Genomic DNA, 21,665 nt, shown 5'->3' with positions numbered 1-21,665 from the left:
AGGTGGCATTAGATGCCATTGTAATTAATTAATTAGGTAATTTTTATATTAAAAAAACGCGCGATAACGCTGTTCTACGACATGAGTTATGATCCATATATTTGTCCACACATCAACCAAAGAACACATTATCCCTAATATCTTACCGACTTTGTAGGTTTCATATTCGGAACTGGTATTGGCAGCAAGAACATTGGCTCTGAAGCAAGAAATGTCCTGATTTATAGTGTTGCAATGTCCTGAATTATAGTGTTGCATTCATCACGCAGACTAATAAACAACTTAATAATGTTAACGTACAATATCAATGAGTTGGAAACAAATATTGCAAAATAGAATGTTCATCCAAAAAAATAAACATGGTAACATACTGTTAATTGAACAGGTCATCGTAATGAGCACCTTCGCCAGGTTTACCTGCACATGTCACACAAAATGTATATTAAAACAATTACACAATAAGAGCTGAGACACAAACATAAACAATTGGTTTGATACATGCGTTAACATAAATGAGTTACACGGTATTTAAAATTTCAACAATGGTACATTTAAAGAAATAAACGTCTTACACTAAAAAGTAAAAAGCTTTACATTCAAAATATCAAACGGATCTGCTAATTTTATGTGTATTGGGGCTTTCCCGATTCCGCGATTAATTTCTATTAAAACTACTTAACAATTCAGGTTAAAACCAACCATTTTTTAATTTGAAACAACGAGTTTTTTAGCTAAACATTGTTTTGGGAGATCAACAATCATTATAATACAATCAATTGTTAACACAGTACCACAAACAAACATACAATTTGTTAAGATGGCCTTTTTACTTTTTTAAAAATAATATCGTTTTAGCAGTCAAAACTAAAAAGCTTCCCATAAAATAGAGCTAGGTTAAATAAAAAATGACTTTACTTCAATATATTTGAATAAATTTAATTGAAATAAATCAAATTACTTTGGAAAGTCATCACTAGTAGATGTTCTTTGTAATATATAGCAAGTCGCCTTTGAAATTTAATACAATTCATAATTGTTCCTTTTATTTGCATTTACAATTTTCTAAAAATGGGATAGTGACTGCCGTAAAACTAATGTTTAAAATGTTGGCCTAACGTTGAATCCCGCTCCATATCTTGGTTAAACTTTAACTTATTTTCACATAATTGTCACACATGGTACCAGTACTTAGGATAATCAAATCAAATATTGCGGGGGATGTCAAATGAAGTTTTCACTAAGTATTTAAAACCTTATTGAGCCAAGTTACTAACTGTTCAACAAATATATAAATGTTACAATGCTATTAATTTATACCATAACATCAACAGTAATTCCAGTACATACATACGTTTAAACGCTTTTCTATATTTCCAGAGCATCACCAAGATGACTGCAAGGAGCGTTACGCCTACAGCACCTCCAACTGCAGCCCCGACGGATGGAGAAGATCGTTGTTCTTAAAATGCATAAGCAAAGCGAGTTTATATTTAAACATCTCCCCTGATTTATCTTGCTCTATACAGTTTCTCGTTTAAAAAATACAATTATAAATGTTGGCCTACACATGAAGATGATTTTTTAAGTGATGTTCGTGGAAATTAATTGCGGACTCGGGAATGTCCAAATAACCATTAACATAGCGGATCCACGTGATTGTTTTAATCCAAGGTTTTACCTTAAAAGTGAGAGAATGTTCTTGTTAAATATCTAAATATTACATACAGTGATATAATTTATTTCTTTTAACTCATTCGTAAACAATATTTTTAGTTTTATTTGTCTAATCTATCATAGTGTAATATATTAAGTAAACTTTTGTTTCCATCCTCAATTAAACGTGTTGGTAGTGGCAGTTAGTATTTTCTATTCATTTGACAATTGATGTCAAAATTTGTTTCTGTTAAAATAAATATTATGTTGTTATATATGTGCTTTCACCTAATGAAATTGTACACTGTAAAATTGGTTTAAATATATGTTATTCTTATTCGAACTAACAATCATTATATTTCTTGCTTCGAATGCGATGTCTCTACTGTCAACACAAATACTGAGTATGAAGCCTACTAATACAGTATACTGAATGTGCAAATGCGCATGAATGCCGTCTGGGTGTTTATCGCAACAATTTAAAGTATGTAACTTAATAATATTTTAAATAGAGCTAACTATCAAATGCAAAACGTTAATACATACCCGACATAACAGACTTTGTTTTGACACTTAATACAGTAGTCTCATCCGATTTTCCAATTATATTCTCTGCATACATTTTTACGTCATACGTTGTGCCAGCAACTAATTCACCAATACTCAATTGACTTACTGTTAACGATACGTTAATGTAAGTCCAGGATTCGTCTGCTGCCTTTTTGTAACCGATCACAAACCATTTGCCTTCAACCCCATTAAATCCAGGTGTCCATTGAACTGTGACGGAACTTTCAGTCACCATGGCGTCGACGACAATAAGATGTTGCGGCACAGAGGGCTGTTCTGTAAAATACAATGCAATTATTATGCGTATGTGTCATAAATCCTCACCGTGCACTGTTTGTCAATATTATAATAAAGATGTATTCTAATAACGTTAATATTTTTTTTTAAATTGCAGAACACTAGTATTGCTTGATTGTCTATTCCATATATCATTGGACCATAGTATCAATACAATTTAAAATGCCATGAACCTTAGCAAGCGTTGAATCAGCATACCATTTGATCGAATGACAAATGTTTGCTCTGTAGATCCTACGTGATTGTTCACATTGACCGAATAGTTTGTAAAAACGTCAATTTGTAGTTGCGAAATGGAAAGGTTTGTCTGCAGCCTGTCGTTTGATACACGAATTTGAAACATGCTGATAGTGTGCAGTGTTACCTATACGCCATCTACCTGCTTACGCCAAACATATGCTGAAGCATCATTTGGGGGAGGATAGGCCACGATAGTAAACAAAAAAATCGGTGGCGCAAGGCGCAAATGGTGAAGGTCTTGGTGAACCTCTATTTCTCGAACCTGTTGAACTGCATTATGGATGTTCTTTCCTTTACATTGATAGACTCCCATATCAAATTAACATCGCGCATTCACCACACGAGCGGATATTGTGTTATTGTGCACTTGGACCACCAATAAGCGCTCATCACTTTTTGTAATTTTAACGATTTTTAGTTTTGCTAATGGGTCGCTGTCAGCTTCACAGAGTAGCGTCACAGTCTGGCTTTCGTCGAAAGTTACACTAGACGCAAAATTAGACCCGTCGGCATAAAAACTACGTATCTTAGCAGGATCTATAATAAAAACAAATACATAATCAACACATGTGAGTAAAATTGCATTTCGCACTTAAGACTATGTGATTATCTTATGTAGTACATTTTCAGTTTTTACTAAGATTGCACATCCACGTAAAATGTTGTTTCGTCATATGCCTCCTGAGTGGTACATCCAGTAAGCTCCACTGTGTTGTTAACTCTGCATTTGTAGAAGCCTTCACCTAATAGCTGCACATTAGACGAAGACAGGCTTTGAAGAGATCCAATTGCTGAGGTATTGGTGTGGTACCACGTGAATCTCGTCTCCGCTGGGTTTCCAGGCGTGTAGGGGCAAGTGACTGATAACGTTGTTTTCAATAAAACCGTAAAATTGCCAATTGATAGAGCATCAACTGGTTCTGAAAAACAGGATTTGGTTTATATCAAGTACGTTTTGCAATAAAAACGAAACAGAGAATGCTTACAAAAACTTAAGAAATGCATTCAATACAAAACTTTAAACAAAATAACAGGCTACTTAAGACGTCTAGATAAAAACTGGACTGATTTGTTCCATTGATAATCCCACCGAATGTTGTGTTCATTTCATTATTGGCCATGAACGTGTAATTGCCAATGTGGTATCTACTGACGTTGGTGATTAAGAAGCCATCAATATTTCCTTTATATATAGGTATCCAGTAAAACTTGGCCGCCGGTTCACTCTTATAAGTGCATCTGCCCGAGACGGAATGACCACGTATCACCTTAAAATGATGTTTGGGAATATGTTGCACACGTTTGAAACGTTAACTTTGGCGTCTCAGGATCATACATTTCTGTTTGGCGTTTTAAATTTACAAAATGTTAAAATCCAAGCAATATTCCGCATTGCTGTGTGAATATAAACTACAACGTGTAATCTATGCATAAAGGAAAACAAGCTTCTCACACAAAACATGAATGGAAACATTCGAAGAACTAAATGTGTCCATAGCTACTTTCCCAGTCGGATCGAGGGTATTTGTTGCAAAACATCCAATAATAGTGTTGTCGACGAATGTGGTTTATCAGTACGAACTGTTTGCAACTATATGACCGCTCAATTTCCATGCATAACGCGCAGCCGGATTCGAAAAAGTGTTGCAAGCAAAACTGACCTCGTGACCCTTTATAACGCTAATAGTTTGACTTCCTATGTGTTGATCGGTGTGACCACGATGATGGATAGTAAGATTTGTCACCGAATCTATAATATTTAAAAAAAACGCTCATTAATGTTTTATTCCATCTTAATGATTAAGTACGGAAGAGAATAATGGCCGTTGTAGTATTGCATTTAGCCATTTCATTTTGTACATAAACCTTACTTACATAAAAGTTCAAATGTGTAGGAGTCAGTGATATTTCCGTAAACAACATCCCGTGCAAGAGTTGCATTCATTTCATTGACAACTTCAATCGTTTATCTAAAATTATTGTTTGGCTGCATACGTTGAATTATTAGCTGTGCTCCATTCTGCTTTACATCATAAGGTAGCGTCCACGTGTACCGTGAAGGAGGAGGATTGCTTTTGCTGGTACACGTCATGGTAAAGGTTTCGTTGACGACAGCCCGTATGATGTTTGATTGTGCCAGAAATGACCCGATTTGACAGGACGGAGAAGTCGGAGGATCTGTATTAAACAAAGTCGTTTTTATCGCACACAAGCAAGTCACATGGATTGTTGAATAACTGTTTGCATAATAATCTCTGACTGCATGCTTTTATAATACATGACTTTATTAACTCCAACGTAACATTTAAATTCAATTTGATTATTTTTGTTTTCACTTCCAAAAGAATCATATTTTAAAGCAATGATAATATGTTATATGACTGTTTTTATTATTTATGTAGATTCGCTTTTGCGTTTGATAATGAGTAAAATAACCATTTATATCCGGGTAATTCGCTTCGAACACAGAGAAAATAAACACTGTTTTGTTATGAACTGTTACCAAAACGATACTTTAGAGGAAAACATTGAGAGTGATTACATTCTTTTTACGTTGCAACGAAGATTCGTTACAAGCTGATAAAAGAATAATGCTTAATGGATTGGTTAGGTTTATTTAATGACGATGCGATAAGGTAATAAATGTATTAGTTTCGTATGACCGTAAAATGTACATTTTGTCTGAAATACATAAAATATTCAGAGTTAACGCTGTTGTATTTTCAACTATTTGCGGGGATGCATTCGCAGGTTCCATAAGACTGATTGCTCTGCACAATATTTGTTCTTGGTTGTTATTTGTTGTAACTGTTAATGGAATTACCGAGCTGCTTATTATGGAACCGTTAAATAAAGTCCACGAAATGTTTGGTATCGGTTTGCCAGACGATTTACATTCTAGCGTTATAGTACTGTTTTGTATTGCAGAATCACTTGATGGTACCAATACCGAGTTGTGCATTATTGTCGGCTTTGTTGGATAAACTATAGCACAAATACATACACGCATTAAGTAATGGTATGAACATCGTGTTATTCCAATAAATGAAAACGTTCTTTCAATGTCCGACTATTTTAATCGAATTTTCTGACAACTGTATGGTGTGTTATACATGCACATCTTTCATTATTATTTTATTCAACAAATCGATTATCAAATTTTAACAGCACATCTGCCATTCAATGTATTAATATTATTTGCAAACTGATTATTTGGATAAGCTTACTGAAATCCGTGTTTATAAACATATGCGGCGTTTAATGTAAAATTTACTAATCGAAAGCAAGGTTCATGGAAGGGAGTAGGTACACTTGAGGCAGCAATATATTTATAAAATATTATCAGCAAAATGAATTAAACACATACTCAAAACATTGATTTTCAGAGTCGCTCTGGACATGATCTGCCCATATCCGTTCGATACATTACAGTATATCCTTGCATCATTATGGTTACTGGTAGGCGTCTTTTGTAAACTGCTAGTCGTCACATCAGCCACTGGTTAACTGAGGCTATACCCAGGAATGTCTAGAGCATCACTGTCAGAAGGAGTTTTGTTATCCTAGTACCAATCGACGATGGATGCTGGACATCCCAATGATGATACACAACGGATGAAGTAGATTTTTACGTTCGGTAAGACGGATATTGTAGGTACATCTGGGGTCTTGTTTGCATATACTACGGGAAACACGTTGCGAAAGAAGCATCTTCAGTTCGAATATATATATATATATTCACATACATATTCACAATAACATGAATTTTCATTTAAAACCAACATTGCCATATTTAAGAGTTTGTAAAACAGATAACAAAACATGAATGAGCATTATGTTTACCTGTTATATTTAGTGTTATTTCATTATTTTATGTAGCTATTAAATTGATAGCAACCGAACACTTCCACTTGTCCCCATGATTACTTGTGTTGAGGGGTCTCAATGTGCACATAAACGTCGTTCCGATGCACGCACAGGTAAAAAATACATCTGGTATGGGCGTAGGTACAAACTCACACACGTTGTTCATTGCAAGGATAAGTGATAAGGAACTTTTCTCTGCTGGTTGACGCCACCATCTTACAACTGTTGCAGTCGGATGTGTGCATGTAAATTGCAAGGCTTCGTTTACTTTTACCGATGTTGCATTGGGTGTCGAGACTGGATTCTGAGCGCCTGGCAAACGAGAACAGTTAAAGGTAAATATAGGTATGTTCTTACATTAAAGATAAACATGTAAATCGATATTAGCGATGACATATCTATTAAGCTTATATTTGTCGGAAAAACCACATGTTAATTCATTATTACGCACAGTGTTTTATGATATGTACCAGTAAGAATATACTACCATGATATTTAAAGTAGTATTTACATACACTATGTTTTGTAATAGTTCGTGTGCATCCCCACTACATATGTATTACTGTGAAATACGAGATATATATTCGTATCACAACATTATATACCATGCTTTTGATATTATGATATTAAAACACGTTTACATGTTAGATGCGATGAATTGTATCATTTAGGTTTATGTTAATATTTGTTTGTGAACAGTTCTTACCAATATGATATGCATTTGTAAAAATTGTCAAAATTATCCACCCACATTTCAAACACATTTTAATAAACACGAAACTAAACACGCCGAAACACTCAAAGCTATACACGTTAACAGTTTAGTTTACCGGTCAAAATATCGAGTTTAATCTTAGTAATATCATTAAAGTTAAATTTAAAAACTCTAACACAGCACAGAAACGATCATTTGTTTCAATCAATAGAGTCCGACAATGGTATGAAAATAAAAATATCCATATATTGATGATTTTGGTATGTTTAATGTTTTCATATATCAGCAGTTATATAATTTGACAAGTCATTTTGAGAACTCTTTACAAAATCGAATGCAAGTGTTGAGTTTTAAATTGAGTTATAACTTCAGCAATTCAATTTTAAAAGACCCGAAAGATATTGATCATGTATAAGCTCTTTTGTGTTTACTTTGTGTATGTGTACAATTTCTATTAAAAATTAAAACACTTAACATACCATTGATAACTGTATGTCTTCCCTTTAATAATGCAGATGCTGTTCGTTTAGATATGTGCCTATCATGCATATTCTTTTAAAGATCTGACCCGGGGACGATCATACATAAGTTTGTGCCTACGTAACGACTCATCATGTGACATAGTCACAACTCGCAATTGTGTGCGTGAGTTACTACTAGAAAGCTTGTGAGAGAGTTTTAATTAGCACTTCAGTGAGTAAGTTACAACTCGAAAGCTTATGAGTGATGAAAGACGTATATTTGAGTAAATAACGACTCCTACGCCAGGAAGTGAAATACTAGTGTTAACCTTTTATTGAGATTGACTAATACGCTAGAGAGTGAATTACGACTCATACTCCAGGAAGGGGCATTAACACTCGTAAGCCTGTTATTGAGGAACGACTGGTAAACCACTGCTTTAGATACACCTCACTCGTAAGCAACTGAGATTGTTATGCCTTTTTAGCCAGTGTTAGGGTTTTGACTCGTAAGCCAGTGAGATAGTTATTCCTTTTTAGCCACTGTGAGGGGTATGACTCGTAAGCCAGTCTGAGGGGTATGACTCGTAAGCTAGTGAGAGAGGTATGACTCCTTAGCCGGTAAGAGAGGTATGACACGTTAGCCATTGTGAGAGCTAGTAAGCATGTGAGATAAGTATGCCTCGTAAGCAAGTGATACAGTTATGCTTCGTCAGCCAGTGTGATAGTTATACTTTGTAAGCCAGTGAGATAGTTATGCGTCGTTAGCCTGTGAGATAGTTATGCGTCGTAAGCCAGTGAGATAGTTATGCCTCGTAATCCAGTGAGATAGTTATGCCTCGTAAGCCAATGCGATAGTTATGCGTCCTAAGCTACTGAGATAGTTTTGCCACGTAAGCCTTAGAGATAGTTATGTGTCGTAAGCTTGTGAGAAAGTTATGCCTCGTAAGTCAGTGAGATAGTTATGCGTCGATAGCCAGTGAGATAGTAATGTGTTGATAGCCAGTGAGATAGTTACTCATCGTAAGCTAGTGAGATAGTTATACGTCGTAAGCCATTAAGATAGATATGCGTCGTAAGCCAGTGAGATAGTTATGCCTCGTAAGCCAGTAGAAAGTTATGCGTTGTAGGCCAGTGAGATAGTTATGCGTCGTCAGCCAGTTGATAGTAATGATTTGTAAGCCAGTGAGAAAGTTATACCTCGTAAGGTAGTTAGATAGTAATGCCTCGCCAGCCAGTAAGATAGGTATGCCTCGTTATCCAGTGAGATAGCTATGCCTCGTTAACAAGTGAGATAGTTATGCCTCGTTTGCCAGTGAGATAGTTATGCTTCGTAAGCTAGTTAGATAGCTATGCATCGTAATCCAGTGAGATAGTTATGTCTCGTTAGCCAGTGAGATAGTTATGCGTCGTATGCCAGTGAGATAGTTATACCTCGTAAGCCAGTGAGATAGTTATGCCTCGTAAGCCAGTGCGATAGTTATACGTCGTAAGCTAGTAAGATAGTTATGCCTCGTAGTCAAGTGACATATTTATGCCTCGTACGCCAGTGCGATAGTTATGCGTCCTAAGCCACTGAGATAGTTATGCCACGTAAGCCTGAGAGATAGTTATGCGTCGTAAGCTAGTGAGATAGCTATGCCTCGTAAGTCAGTGAGATAGTTATGCGTCGATAGCCAGTGAGATAGTTATGCCTCGATAGCCAGTGAGATAGTTACGCATCGTAAGCCAGTCAGATGGTTATGCGTCGTACGCCAGTGAGATAGTTATGCCTCATTAGCCAGTAGATAGTTATCCCACGAAAGTCAGTGAGGTAGTTATGCGTCGTAAGCCAATTCGATAGTTATGATTCGTAAGCCAGTGAGAAAGTTATGCATCGTAAGCCAGTAAGATAGGTATGCCTCTTAATCCAGTGAGATAGATATGCTTCGTAAACTAGTGAGATAGTTATGCCTTGTTTGCGAGTGAAATAGTTATGCATCGTAGGCCAGTATGATAGTTATACCTCGTTAGCCAGTGAGATAGTTATGCCTCGTAAGCTAGTGAAATAGCTATGCCTCGTAATCCAGTGAGATAGTTAAGCCTCGTAAGCCAGTGAGATAACTATGCCTCGTAAGCCAGTGAGATAGTTATGCGTCGTAAGCCAGTCAGACATGTAAGCCTTGTAAACCAGTAATTGAATTTAGACTCGTAGCCAGTGAATTTATTTGTATCGTACGTCAGTAAATGACCTTAAAGCAAATAATTTACTCAGCCAGTTTGAATTGTCGTAACTTAAAGCCACACACCTTGAAATGAAAGACATGTTGATCATTACATAAAGATGCAACTTGAAAGTGTTATTTTGTGTTATTAAACACATGTCCAGTATGTTTGCAAATAAAGCTAAGATTTCCTTATTCCTCTACATTCAACGTCTTTAGTTTCGTTTCTAAATGAGTCATTTCAATATGTGTTTGAAAATTCAATATATCGAATCGAAATTAAGCTTTTATTAGTCTTCTCTTGGTTGCCAAAGTGAAAAGTGATATTGACTGAGCTCTTAATGTATACATCGAAGAGCAGGGCAAGCAATTCACCAGTACACTTCAACCCCTACATGAAAACTTCCTATCACAAAAACCAACCGATCGATATGATATTTGCACATTTCCGCACCTATATGCTTTTGAATAGTTAGCGTGCTAAACGCGGAGGAGATTTAATAATTGCCTTGGCGGTTGAACACAATCAATACTTGATATGGTCCGGATTGTTGTATACATTCAATGGGGTGGTTTAAATGAGCCGGCTGGTCGATAACAGTCATTACCATGCTTTGCAAACCGTGCAAACTGCGTAATTCGAATACTTAAAACTTTACTCTTGTGTTTAAACGAACAGCTTACCGTTCAGTGTTCTTTAATTAACTTATATCAATTGAAAAGATGTCCTTGGCCCAGTAAACTTTTAAGTGCACACGTTTATTGTTCTACAAATTAATCACGGAGAGGATTGCTGCGTTATTTGTATGTGATTTTTTTTTGAAAGCATAGATCATATTCTGTATTCATTTATACCAATAGAATGCTACATAAACACTTTGACAAAATCCTTGATATTCCAAAACATCTTAATATGAATAGTGTGTAAATTAAAATTTAAAATTACAACAGACAAATGCGTGATCCCGGGAAAGGGGAAATAAGCAGATAAGAAACCACATGTACCTAATGAAAGTCTACATGTATCTGCTCTTGATCACAATGTCCATTTATGTTTTAAAGAGATATGTTCACACTATTAAAAAAAATCCCTAACTAACAATTTTTAATAAAATAACACTACCGCAAAATACAATACGCATAATATACCGTTATGTTAATTAGAAATCATCAATGGAGCGCATTTGTTACCAACGTGTTTCATATATATCTATATTTTCATTTTATTCGATGAATTTCGAGTTATTTTCAAGTGTTTTCGTTCATTTAAATGTTAATGAATCAATTTGATTTGATCGAGTCCAAAGAGTAAATTTAAGAATAAAGCATATCAAGAAATGAGCGAAAACAGATGTTATGCCGTATGCGCACAGTGTAGGTCCACACAAACCTGCGCATTCGCGCACTCTGGCACAGAGCTAAATTGTCCGCTATAAAGTCGCGCAAGTGTAAGTGAGCTTATACACGGACATTATAATTCCTCATCACAATATACAGATGCAGTGCCATATCTGGAGCTACGCTGCTCTGATATATCTTTAGACCCATTTCGCACGACACGGCTCAAATGATACTACATCATTCGAGTACGCATCTGGTTCATAGCACACAACGCCTTGCACGGATATATAACGGGTTGTTAACATGCTTACAGAGTCATTTTTATCATTTCCTCTCAAAGCCCCATGTGTTAGCTAACAGTTTACAATAAGCAAATATATGTTCAACATAAATTAACATATCGGCAATAATACGACTTGTTCTCTCCACAGAAAAACTAATTGATCACATACTGATTTCAACAAAAAACTGATTCAGACTTAAAGTGTATAAACTCGTGATCCCCTTTAGTCAAACATACAATTTTTTCACAAATAACTTTGATCGTATACATGTATACTAGTTAGTTAGCATTTAAAAGGTTGTTAATTCGTAGAAGCAAAACGTCAGAATGTGAGTGTTCATAGAGTACTTAATTGCGTTCATATGTTAAACGATGTTGGTTGTTTACCCAAAATCTATCATGAATACAAAACGGACTCAAGTTGATGTTATGATTTATAATAAAAACCTGTTGATAGTTAATAGGAATCAAATCTGCGACACCGGCAATAAAACACAATTTCAAGTCGGACAGTTTTGCAATGTCTCAAAACACTGAACAATCAAATTCAACTTTATGTCTTCTCAGCGTGGAAAGTCAAGCGATCGTTGCATAATGAGGTGCCCTCAGATAAAACAAAGGCATTTAAAGTTACATATATAAACTTTGTAACTAAATTTATCTCTAAAAAAACAAATAGAAATAAAAAATTACCCAAGTTCGGGTTCTTGTTGATTTTGTATGATTTTCACCGCATTAAATATGTTCTGTTCACACATTTTTTGTCGGGAATAGTGTTTAAATTTCTCTCTAAGACAATGTGGTTTTTGGTAGATATTTGTAATAAAATATTGTATTACATAAAAGGATGTTAACTGTGTATTAACAATATCAATGATGTTAATTTCCTATAATTACAATATACCAGTTTTACAATGGTTTGTTGAAACCCTGGTGTTTAATATGTTCCACCATTAAGTTTAAAGATATGTAACTAAGCATACACGAGCAGTTAAAAATTAAAGCGAGCTCCTAATTGTCCCTGGTACTTTTGAATCAATCTTTCGTAAACAATCAAAGGGAACTAATATAAATTTAGTTGAAACAAAATAACTCCACACAAGAGATCTACCCCCAGCACTACTATTAAGTTTCAGAAACGTCCACTTTAAAATGCATTGCCTATACTTTTGCAAAAACAATTGAGCAGGTATTTGTTTAAGTTCTTGCATTTAAATCGATATCAATGCACACTCATTACTTTCGTACAAGTAAACCAATGATGCCAGTACTGAAGTGGTGTTGATATATGAGCTTGTTTTATAGGAACAGACGCATGTAATAAATAAAACATGTTCTTAAATACACATAATCTTTATTTTATTACTTTCATCAATATCTTTAAACTATGACATTAACCTTATATTTATTCAAACGATAAAATTCAACAGTATGAAATATAACAGTTGCTCCTAAATTAAGGTTCTAAAACTAATAGGAAATAGCAAACGTTTTAATTAAATAATACCTGAAATAAAAATATTGATACAAACAGAAAACCTCTCATGAATATATGTCCTCCTGTTATAGCAACTTTTTAAACAATGGAAAGCAACTGTTTCAACCTCAAATCAATTTATAAGATTTACTTGTCCACTTGTTACATTAGCCCAAACATATTTTTTTTAATTAGCCTAAATAATTTTTATATTTAGATGCACAAGAAGTAATATATTCACAGTGATTGAAACTCTATTTTTTAACCAGATTTTCAAACAAAACATTCAACAAACTATACAGGCGTATCACAAATCTTACATAATGATAAGAATCTGTGATACGTTTGTGTGTTTACATGTAATTAATGTGTTCATTAAATTTTAGTGTATTTGTAAGAAAAGCCGAATTGTGATGTCATACTCCAGATATAAGACATGTCATTCGAAAATAATCTCTATTGTTGAAATATAAAAAGGACTTGTGGTTGTCCATTACAGAGGTTTTTATTCCATTTACAAACAGCTCATACACAGCAAATACATACTTCGTATAGATACATAACACTACATAGCGTATTAAATATGCATCAATTCGTGAGAAGTCTCATTATAATGTCACCCCATGAGCAATATGTAACTAAGTTCCAGTTTTCGATAACACTAAATTCACATATCTGTTTTCTTCCTTTGCACATTCATTGTCTGCAACATCAGGCACACGGTTCGAAGCATTATGCTCTTGTGTGCCGCCATGTGTTATGACCGAATATTCATGAAAAGAAGTTTCAGCAAGTGTTTCGTACTGGCTTCTGTTCTTGGATTCTGAAATGAAACGCCGTATTTATTTTCTTTTTCTGAAGTTCTTTTCAAGATGTGGAAGCCCTTAAATGAGTTGCACTTACTGTGCATATGTGCATTTTTTATGTTAAGTGTCGTGTCGCAACTTTTTCTGTCTTTAATTCGAAATATGCATATTGCATGAAATATATATTATGATACCACATTTTGTTATGATAATGCTTTAGAAGTTTCACTATTCCTACTTCTTCACATTTTGCTCTGAACGATATTGCCTAAACTTTTTTAAGCTTAACGTTATGTTTTTAACATTAAATCATCGTGGCGATTTCACCATAACATACATATCAAATTAACATAAAATGCATGCATTCGATAATTTACTGCCATACCGACTTTGTAGGCTTCATACTCGGAACTGGTACTGACAGCAGAGACGTTGACTCTAGAGAAAACAATAGCACGTTTCTAATTGGTTTTTCCAGTCATGTATCCAATTTATGAATAAAAGTAATATACACTATATGTTGCGGGGAGGTAATTATTTAATATGATGGCAACTTTTAGAATGTTTTATACATATCACAGACAGTTAAGGGGAATAGTACATATGGAACCCAGATGAGTATGATACATACTGAAAAAGAAATGGGAAAACGAAATGAGGTGAAACTTATATAAACCGAAACAGGCCAATTTTGTTCAGTTTTTAGAGTTATTTTTCGGTTTATGAAGTTGTTGTTGTTTAAAATAAAATATGTTTTTTCTTAAATTTTGTATCATATAAACCATGAAACACTATTTGAAGGTTTATAATGGAATAAATTGCGTGCACATAAAACAACAAATAAATTATTGATCAAACAAGTTCATGCATCCGGATAACAACCCACATAAGTTTTAAAATAAAATATTTAGTACTTAGTCTGAATTAACAAAATATACAAAAACACTCACATATTAAATACTGAAGACGTTCGTTGTCATGCATATCAACTGTTAGTTTGGACCACCATAACATGTTAATTGTAGTCACTTGCGATTTGCCTATAAGTTTTAACGACACCCTCTATAACCATAGATGTAATGACCTGTTTGTTCACATCTATGTCGTACTGGGATGTGTAACGTGATCGGATTAACAGGATTTACTTACACAAGTTATCGCAAAATACAAAGTTCCAAGGTGCCGACATTTCAATAATTAAACGGTGGATTTGTAGGATTTTACAACGGGAAAACAAATTATGGTTAATAATACTCATTTGTACATACTGTCCATTGAATAAGTCATCGTACTGGGAACCGCCGGCTTCATTACCTGGAATGTACGAACACTTATTTAGGCAAAACTCACTACGAGAGAGCATAGCTGTACTTTTAAAACTGATTTAATCAGCCATATTTTCTCTTAGCAGAGTAACTAGTGGTTGAATACAATACATTAATCAAATTAATTTCGGCTGAAAACGGTTTTTTGCTCTGCAACGTTTAAGTACCTGTTCACATATATAAACTTCTAAAATACTATAAAGTGAGGAGGCCAATGTAGACTAATTCAACTTGGTCTAATTACCTTATTAAGTTAAGGTTATTAATCGATATCCTCTCATACACATAATATCATGCTATTTCACAGAAAATAATGTTCATACATACGTTTAGATTTCTTCCATAATATAAACATCCCAAACACTATGACTATCACGACAGTTCCACCAACAGCTCCTCCCACTGCAGCCCCAATCGATGGAGAGGATCCACGATCTAATTAAATGAATAATCAAGTGTCTGTACATTTTCGAGGTCGGTTTTAGTAAAAGTAAGTAATTAATTTCTTTATCAGCATTTGCTATTGTCGGGAGTGGTGTGCAATTGCAATTGAGAATTGAACTATTCATGACTTCATTCCTTCCAAACGCAGAAATTGAAGTTCAATAACTTATTAATGTGTATATCTATTTGAATATGTGAGTTCAATATTACAACACTGTTTAACGTTTTAAATGTTGTTTTAAACATGAAATCTCTGATACTTTATTATAGTTTATTTTTGATCGGTTGAATTCAAAATTGACAGGCGTCTTCCTGTCCTTATACATATACCAAGTGTTAATGTTACATGGTGACGTGGCACATCATTCTGTAGATAGGGGCAAAGCAATATTCATAGATCAAAACCTAAGAAACAATGAGCATTAACACATTAGCAGTGTTATTTAAATTAGAATGTTACACTATATGATATTTCTGTTTGAATTACAATTAACATAATGAGTTTCATAATACGGCTGTGTGCAAGCGAATGCCTACAATAAGTCGACATGTTTTAAAGAATTCGCATAAGGATAATACGTCGGATTCAATGGTATGTTTACGTCCAGTGCACAAATTCAACTTCAGCAAACGTTAAACAGTATAACATTTAAAATAAGTAGTTTTGTTAAAGTGAATGATGCCCTTCAAAACCATGCTTGGAAACACGCAAAGCCGCCACTCTTTTGAAAAGGACTTATTTTCACAAATTCTTTATTATATTTTACACTTGAATTTATATAGTTGTTAACATACTGGTAAATATGTTTGTAAACGTTCAGCCCTCCAAAAGAAATACATCTTCAGCACAAGACACAAGCTTCAAATTATATTTGTATTAATCTGTTGTTTCATATGCTGGTTTTTAAATTGACAAAGTTGTATAACCATGTAACAGAAATACTTGTATACTTTTTGAGTCTGGCCCGACAAAAAATCAAACGGACAGACGTATGTAAAGAAGGCAGAACGGACGGACTTACAAGGGCAAATCTATATACTCCGACTTTAAAGTTGGGTCATTACAATTACCAAACATTCCCACAACTGGTTAAAGCCTACATTACAATGCCATTACATACACATAACTTTTTTAAGCCAAGAAAATATTAGCGCAATGCATCGAGCAGTCGAGTCCACAAAATCACAAAATCGAAACGACTTAAGCCTGTATCCATTCCCTTTACGATCACATTAACATGAATGTGCCACGGCAGACAACGTGTAAGATAAAGCCGACATGCCGATCGTCACACTAACCTAATGTTGATATTACGAAACAGTGTACAAACTTAACATAAGATTTGAAAAAACAACAATATGTCCCCCACTATAGTGGTGGGGGACATAAAAACTAGTATGCATACCAGATTTGGCTCGTGTAGTCACTGTTAAAACATTTGTATCCGCTGATTTTCCAATTGAATTTTCTGCATACATTTTGAATTGATAAGAGGTTCCAGCAACCAATTCTTCAATCGATATTCGTTCAATATGTTCTAATATAGTTTTGTAAGTCCATTTTTCACCCGTGTATTGTTTATATCCAATAACGAACCATTGATCATCCCCACCGTTAAATCCCGGTGTCCATTCAACAATGACAGAGCTGTCTGTTATCGTATTTTCTGGTATACCGAAATGTTCTGGAAATGCTGGCTCTTCTGTAAATAGTTATGTTCAAAAGCATCTTAATGCCCATCCTTAATGAATTAGTGTGTGAATATGCGTGCGATCGAAATAAAGGCAATTTAATATCAGAAGTTATAGCAAAAAAAGAACTACGAAATACATCATGTTATCACCATTTGCTTGAATAACAAATGTCTGCTCTGTGGAGCCAATGTCGTTGTCCACATTGACCGTATAGGTTGCAAAATCGTCTATCTGTACTTGCACTATGGAAAGGTTTGTCTGCAGTCTGTCTTGGGAAATTTGAGTATTAATTCTTGTATTATCATTGACAATAAACCATTCATTATTTACTTGCTTCCGCCAAATAAATGCCGATGAAGCTCTTGGAGGAGGGTAAGCCACAATAGTATACGTAAGAATTACACTACTGTTAGTTTTCGTCCAAACTTTAGGTACCGGAGGCATGAATGGAGAAGCTCGCGGTGCACCTTAAAAAAAACACAAGATGTTTCATCAGACGACATTGATTTAATTGCAAAAAGAGAAATACAACATCAGATTATATATGTCTTATCGCAAACGTTCATATTCATAACACAAATACGTATGTTGCATTATATTAACTTACATCGGATGATGATCTCTATTTCTCGAGCCTGCTGGACGGCGTTGTGAATATTGTACCAATGGCATTGGTATATCCCCTTGTCAAATTCGCATCGCGCATTTTCAAGAAAAGCAGATATTGTGTTATTGTGTGTTTCAGCTAGTATATCGCGTTGATTTCGAGTATTATTTATAAGAAACATGTGAGCCACAGGGTCACTATAAGTTTCGCAGGATAATACCACACTCTGACTTTGGTTTATAGTAACACTCCTTGCATTTTCAAATCCATCGACGAAAAATCTCTGTATACTGGCAGGATCTACAATCAATAAATACGTATTATGAATATGCAATTTTGAATACAATAATCAACATTTGACTTATACAAATCACTTTGTAAATCCTTTAATTTTCTTTTTTAAAGTTTTAACTATACGCACATACTATTTTTTTTAAACCATTCACCTACATTGTACATCAGCGTAAAACATTGTTTCATCGTATGCCGTCTGTGCACAGCAACCTGTAGGTTCCATTGTGTTGTTTACTCTGCACTTATAATATCCTTCATCAGTGATTTGCATATTTGGAATCGTTAGCGTTTGCTCAACTCCGACAACACGAGATGTATTTACTTGTATCCATGTGACACTCGTCTTAGGTGGGTTTCCTTTAGTGTAGAGACACGTGACTGACAAGGCCTTGTTTTGTAACACCGTTGCATTCTCAATTGGTCGTATTACAACTGGAACTGAAGTGCAATATGCATCGAGTGAATAAGGAAATATAATAATATGAGAAACACAATTGATAAACATGCAGCAATCATAGTGAAATATCTCTAGCGGAAGCATTTTCTTGAAACTGAACGAATACAAATCAATGAATCTGCTCTCCAAATGTGCCGATTTTAATATTAAGTACTATTTCAATCGAAACAACGTGCAAATACATACCAATCGCACACAAATGAAGAAATTATTTATGAAACTTACTTAACATGTCAAGTGCAACTATCACATTAGCATTTCCAATGAAATCGGAAACAATAACAAATGGTTTTCAGACAAATCTCGACATAGGTTATACATTTCTAAAGTATTTTATCCATATTTTTTAAACCAATGTATTTTAATATTTCTTTCCAAGTCCGTCATATTGTATTTTTAATGTTTACAGTGTTGCATAATGCTGATCATAGCATGATTTGTGAGCTGTATTATTGAACACTATAAACACAATAATTGTATGCATGTTGACGATTTGTTTGCATTAGGCCTACATAATTGATATTAAATGTATCTGTTAAATGCAATAAGCATTAAATGTTTATTATACACAATATACAACACACAGTAACATAACGTATATATGTATAAGAAATAAATATTGTCATTATTTATTTTAAACGCACCAAAAAATACCACTTGTAATGTTCTATTATTTAGTTCGCGGTTTGTATCGGTAAAATAAAGTATATATAATGCTGAAAACTAGTTGTGGTAAATTGATTCAATTCAATGCTCACTTGAATAATACAAATTCGTAAAGGATAAGCTCAAACAATGGCAATATAAAGTTGCAACGCAATGATTTTATCACAAAATAGTAACGCATTATCCACCTTTCTTGTTTTGAAAAAACAAATTTCCGGCTTAAACTCTGTATGTACCTTATACAAAGTAAATGTATAAATACCAGCACGACAATAGCCATATGTCATTTATTATCTGATCGAAACAGTTATGCTCGAAACGAATGGTAAAAATGTTTAATACATTCAAAAGTGATCACCGAATTATGAAATAACTTCACTACGTAGTACCCATATGTTATCTAAAGTATTAAGACACTTTTACATATGACATATTTTGTATTCATTTATTTATTCATTATTCTTTTATTAACATTAAAGTATACTTACATAGAATGTTAGCAAGTTAACTAGTTGTAATAGAATATGTTGTTACATTTTCGATAGTAAGGTTAGCGTATATATGTTTACTGTTTGCATAATGTCAGTCCAATAGCTCCATTTTTATGACAGAGCCATGAGTTAAAATCCATAATATGTTCGGCGTTTGATTCCCAGAAGAGGTACATTCTAGCATCACATAACTGTTTTGTATAACATAATTTTTTTTAACAATAACATTCTTGTTTAAGACTGTTGGCGTAGATGGATACACTTTAACGAGGCGAAATTGAAAGGTAAATAAACTATGGAAATATATAAAACAACATTTAAAAATAAATGACATACTTTTAAAACGGCATACATATCGATACATTTGTTTAAATTCAATTGCTCGATAAATGTACGTATGGTTTTGACAAAATAATAATAATTGAAAATCAATAGCATAATAATTATACAAGCATTGACTATTGAAGTTTTGCGTTTTTTAAGCTAACGTTCAATTATGAAGACTTACCCAACACGTCAATACGGGATTTCCTGTCTGATATGATCAACCCGTACCCATTTGAGACCTTGCAGTATATGCTTGCCCCGTGATGTTCCTGTAAAGGAGTAATTGTCAGAGTGCTTGTCGTCCGGCCTCCTGCTACAATACTAATGCTTTGTTCAGTGACGTTTGCGTCGTCGTTGTAATCCGAAGGTGTATCTTTGTCCATATACCAAGTAATGATGGGGGTTGGACGACCCTCTGATGATTCACATTTGATGAAGCTGATGGGTACATTTTGTAAGACAGAAATCGCTGGTAGGTCTGGCGTCAACGTTACATTGATCACAGGCTCTAACATAACAAAACACTTATAATTATAAATAACTAAACAAAACAGTGTCACTTATTCAATGAGCAAATATAATATCCATAATTATTTATTTGTATTTATACTGTAAAAAGAATGATATAGGAAATAAATGATTATTTCCTTACTGTAAACACCCAACCTCTTTAAAATATTACAGCAGTTACTGTCGCTATAACACGCAGTTATTAATTAGTCAACAAAAACAGTTGTTATATTTTCAATGAGCACATACAAAATGCGTCATTATTTATATTTTGATGAACGCAAATAAGATTCTTCCTGTAACCGAAAAATACCATTAAAGCAGATAGAACAGGCTTATTTGGGACAACACTTTAGTCACAAGCATTAAGCCCCATTTTCCCAAGGCGATGTTCATATTTATTTTGCAGGAGAAAATACTATAGGAAATAAAGTGGTAAATACATTAGCACATATAGATTATTATTTACCTGCCACGGCAATTGTTAATTCCTGACTGAAAAATTCCTGATGTTTAAAAGTAGCGCACTTCCATTTGTCCCCATCATTGTTGCGTGATACTGATTTCAGGGTGCAATTAAACGTGGATCCTGCACAGTCACAGTCAGCAAACACGTCAGGTAAAGTGTCAGGGATAAACCAGCATGTGATGCCAACGGAAGAAGTTATGAGGACCTCTTCAAAATTATTACCGCTAACTGGCTTAAGCCACCACTTTACCATACTCGCTGTTGAATGAGTGCATGTCAACTTTAATGCAGCATTGGCATCTACGAATGTTGCATTTGAAATTAATATTGGTTCTAGTAAATCTGTAGAACGAAAACACAAAATAAACCTTGAAGTTATAATTGAATTGGTAATCAGATACACAGGTCACTATAATCAATACGGGTTAAGTTAATTATAACAAATGAACATAATAACTAATTGAAA

General features: G+C 34.3%; 1 protein-coding gene across 2 annotated transcripts in view; it reads right to left on the bottom strand.

The window, feature by feature from the left end:
• Positions 1-20,652, bottom strand: part of LOC127836663 (cell adhesion molecule DSCAM-like) — a 190,803-nt gene extending 170,151 nt beyond the window's left edge. Inside the window, exons 1-9 of one of the 2 annotated variants that reach the window (XM_052363351.1) lie at positions 20,402-20,652; positions 18,436-18,717; positions 17,986-18,285; positions 17,528-17,845; positions 17,090-17,386; positions 15,567-15,674; positions 15,183-15,228; positions 14,300-14,352; positions 13,623-13,931 (exon numbers count right to left, since the gene is read on the bottom strand). In XM_052363351.1, coding sequence (XP_052219311.1) covers positions 13,747-13,931; positions 14,300-14,352; positions 15,183-15,228; positions 15,567-15,674; positions 17,090-17,386; positions 17,528-17,845; positions 17,986-18,285; positions 18,436-18,717; positions 20,402-20,603 — 1,791 coding nt within the window. In that variant the 5' untranslated portion in view covers positions 20,604-20,652 and the 3' untranslated portion in view covers positions 13,623-13,746. Of the gene's footprint in view, positions 1-13,622; positions 13,932-14,299; positions 14,353-15,182; positions 15,229-15,566; positions 15,675-17,089; positions 17,387-17,527; positions 17,846-17,985; positions 18,286-18,435; positions 18,718-20,401 lie in introns of those variants that run through there. The other variant, XM_052363350.1, reaches the window with a different exon arrangement.
• Positions 20,653-21,665: the final 1,013 nt, after the last annotated feature.

The sequence above is a fragment of the Dreissena polymorpha genome, chromosome 6 (assembly GCF_020536995.1).
Source record: "Dreissena polymorpha isolate Duluth1 chromosome 6, UMN_Dpol_1.0, whole genome shotgun sequence".
Lineage (NCBI taxonomy): Eukaryota > Metazoa > Mollusca > Bivalvia > Myida > Dreissenidae > Dreissena > Dreissena polymorpha.
Note: the sequence above shows the minus strand (reverse complement) of the source record. Positions and strands in the feature narration are given on the sequence as shown.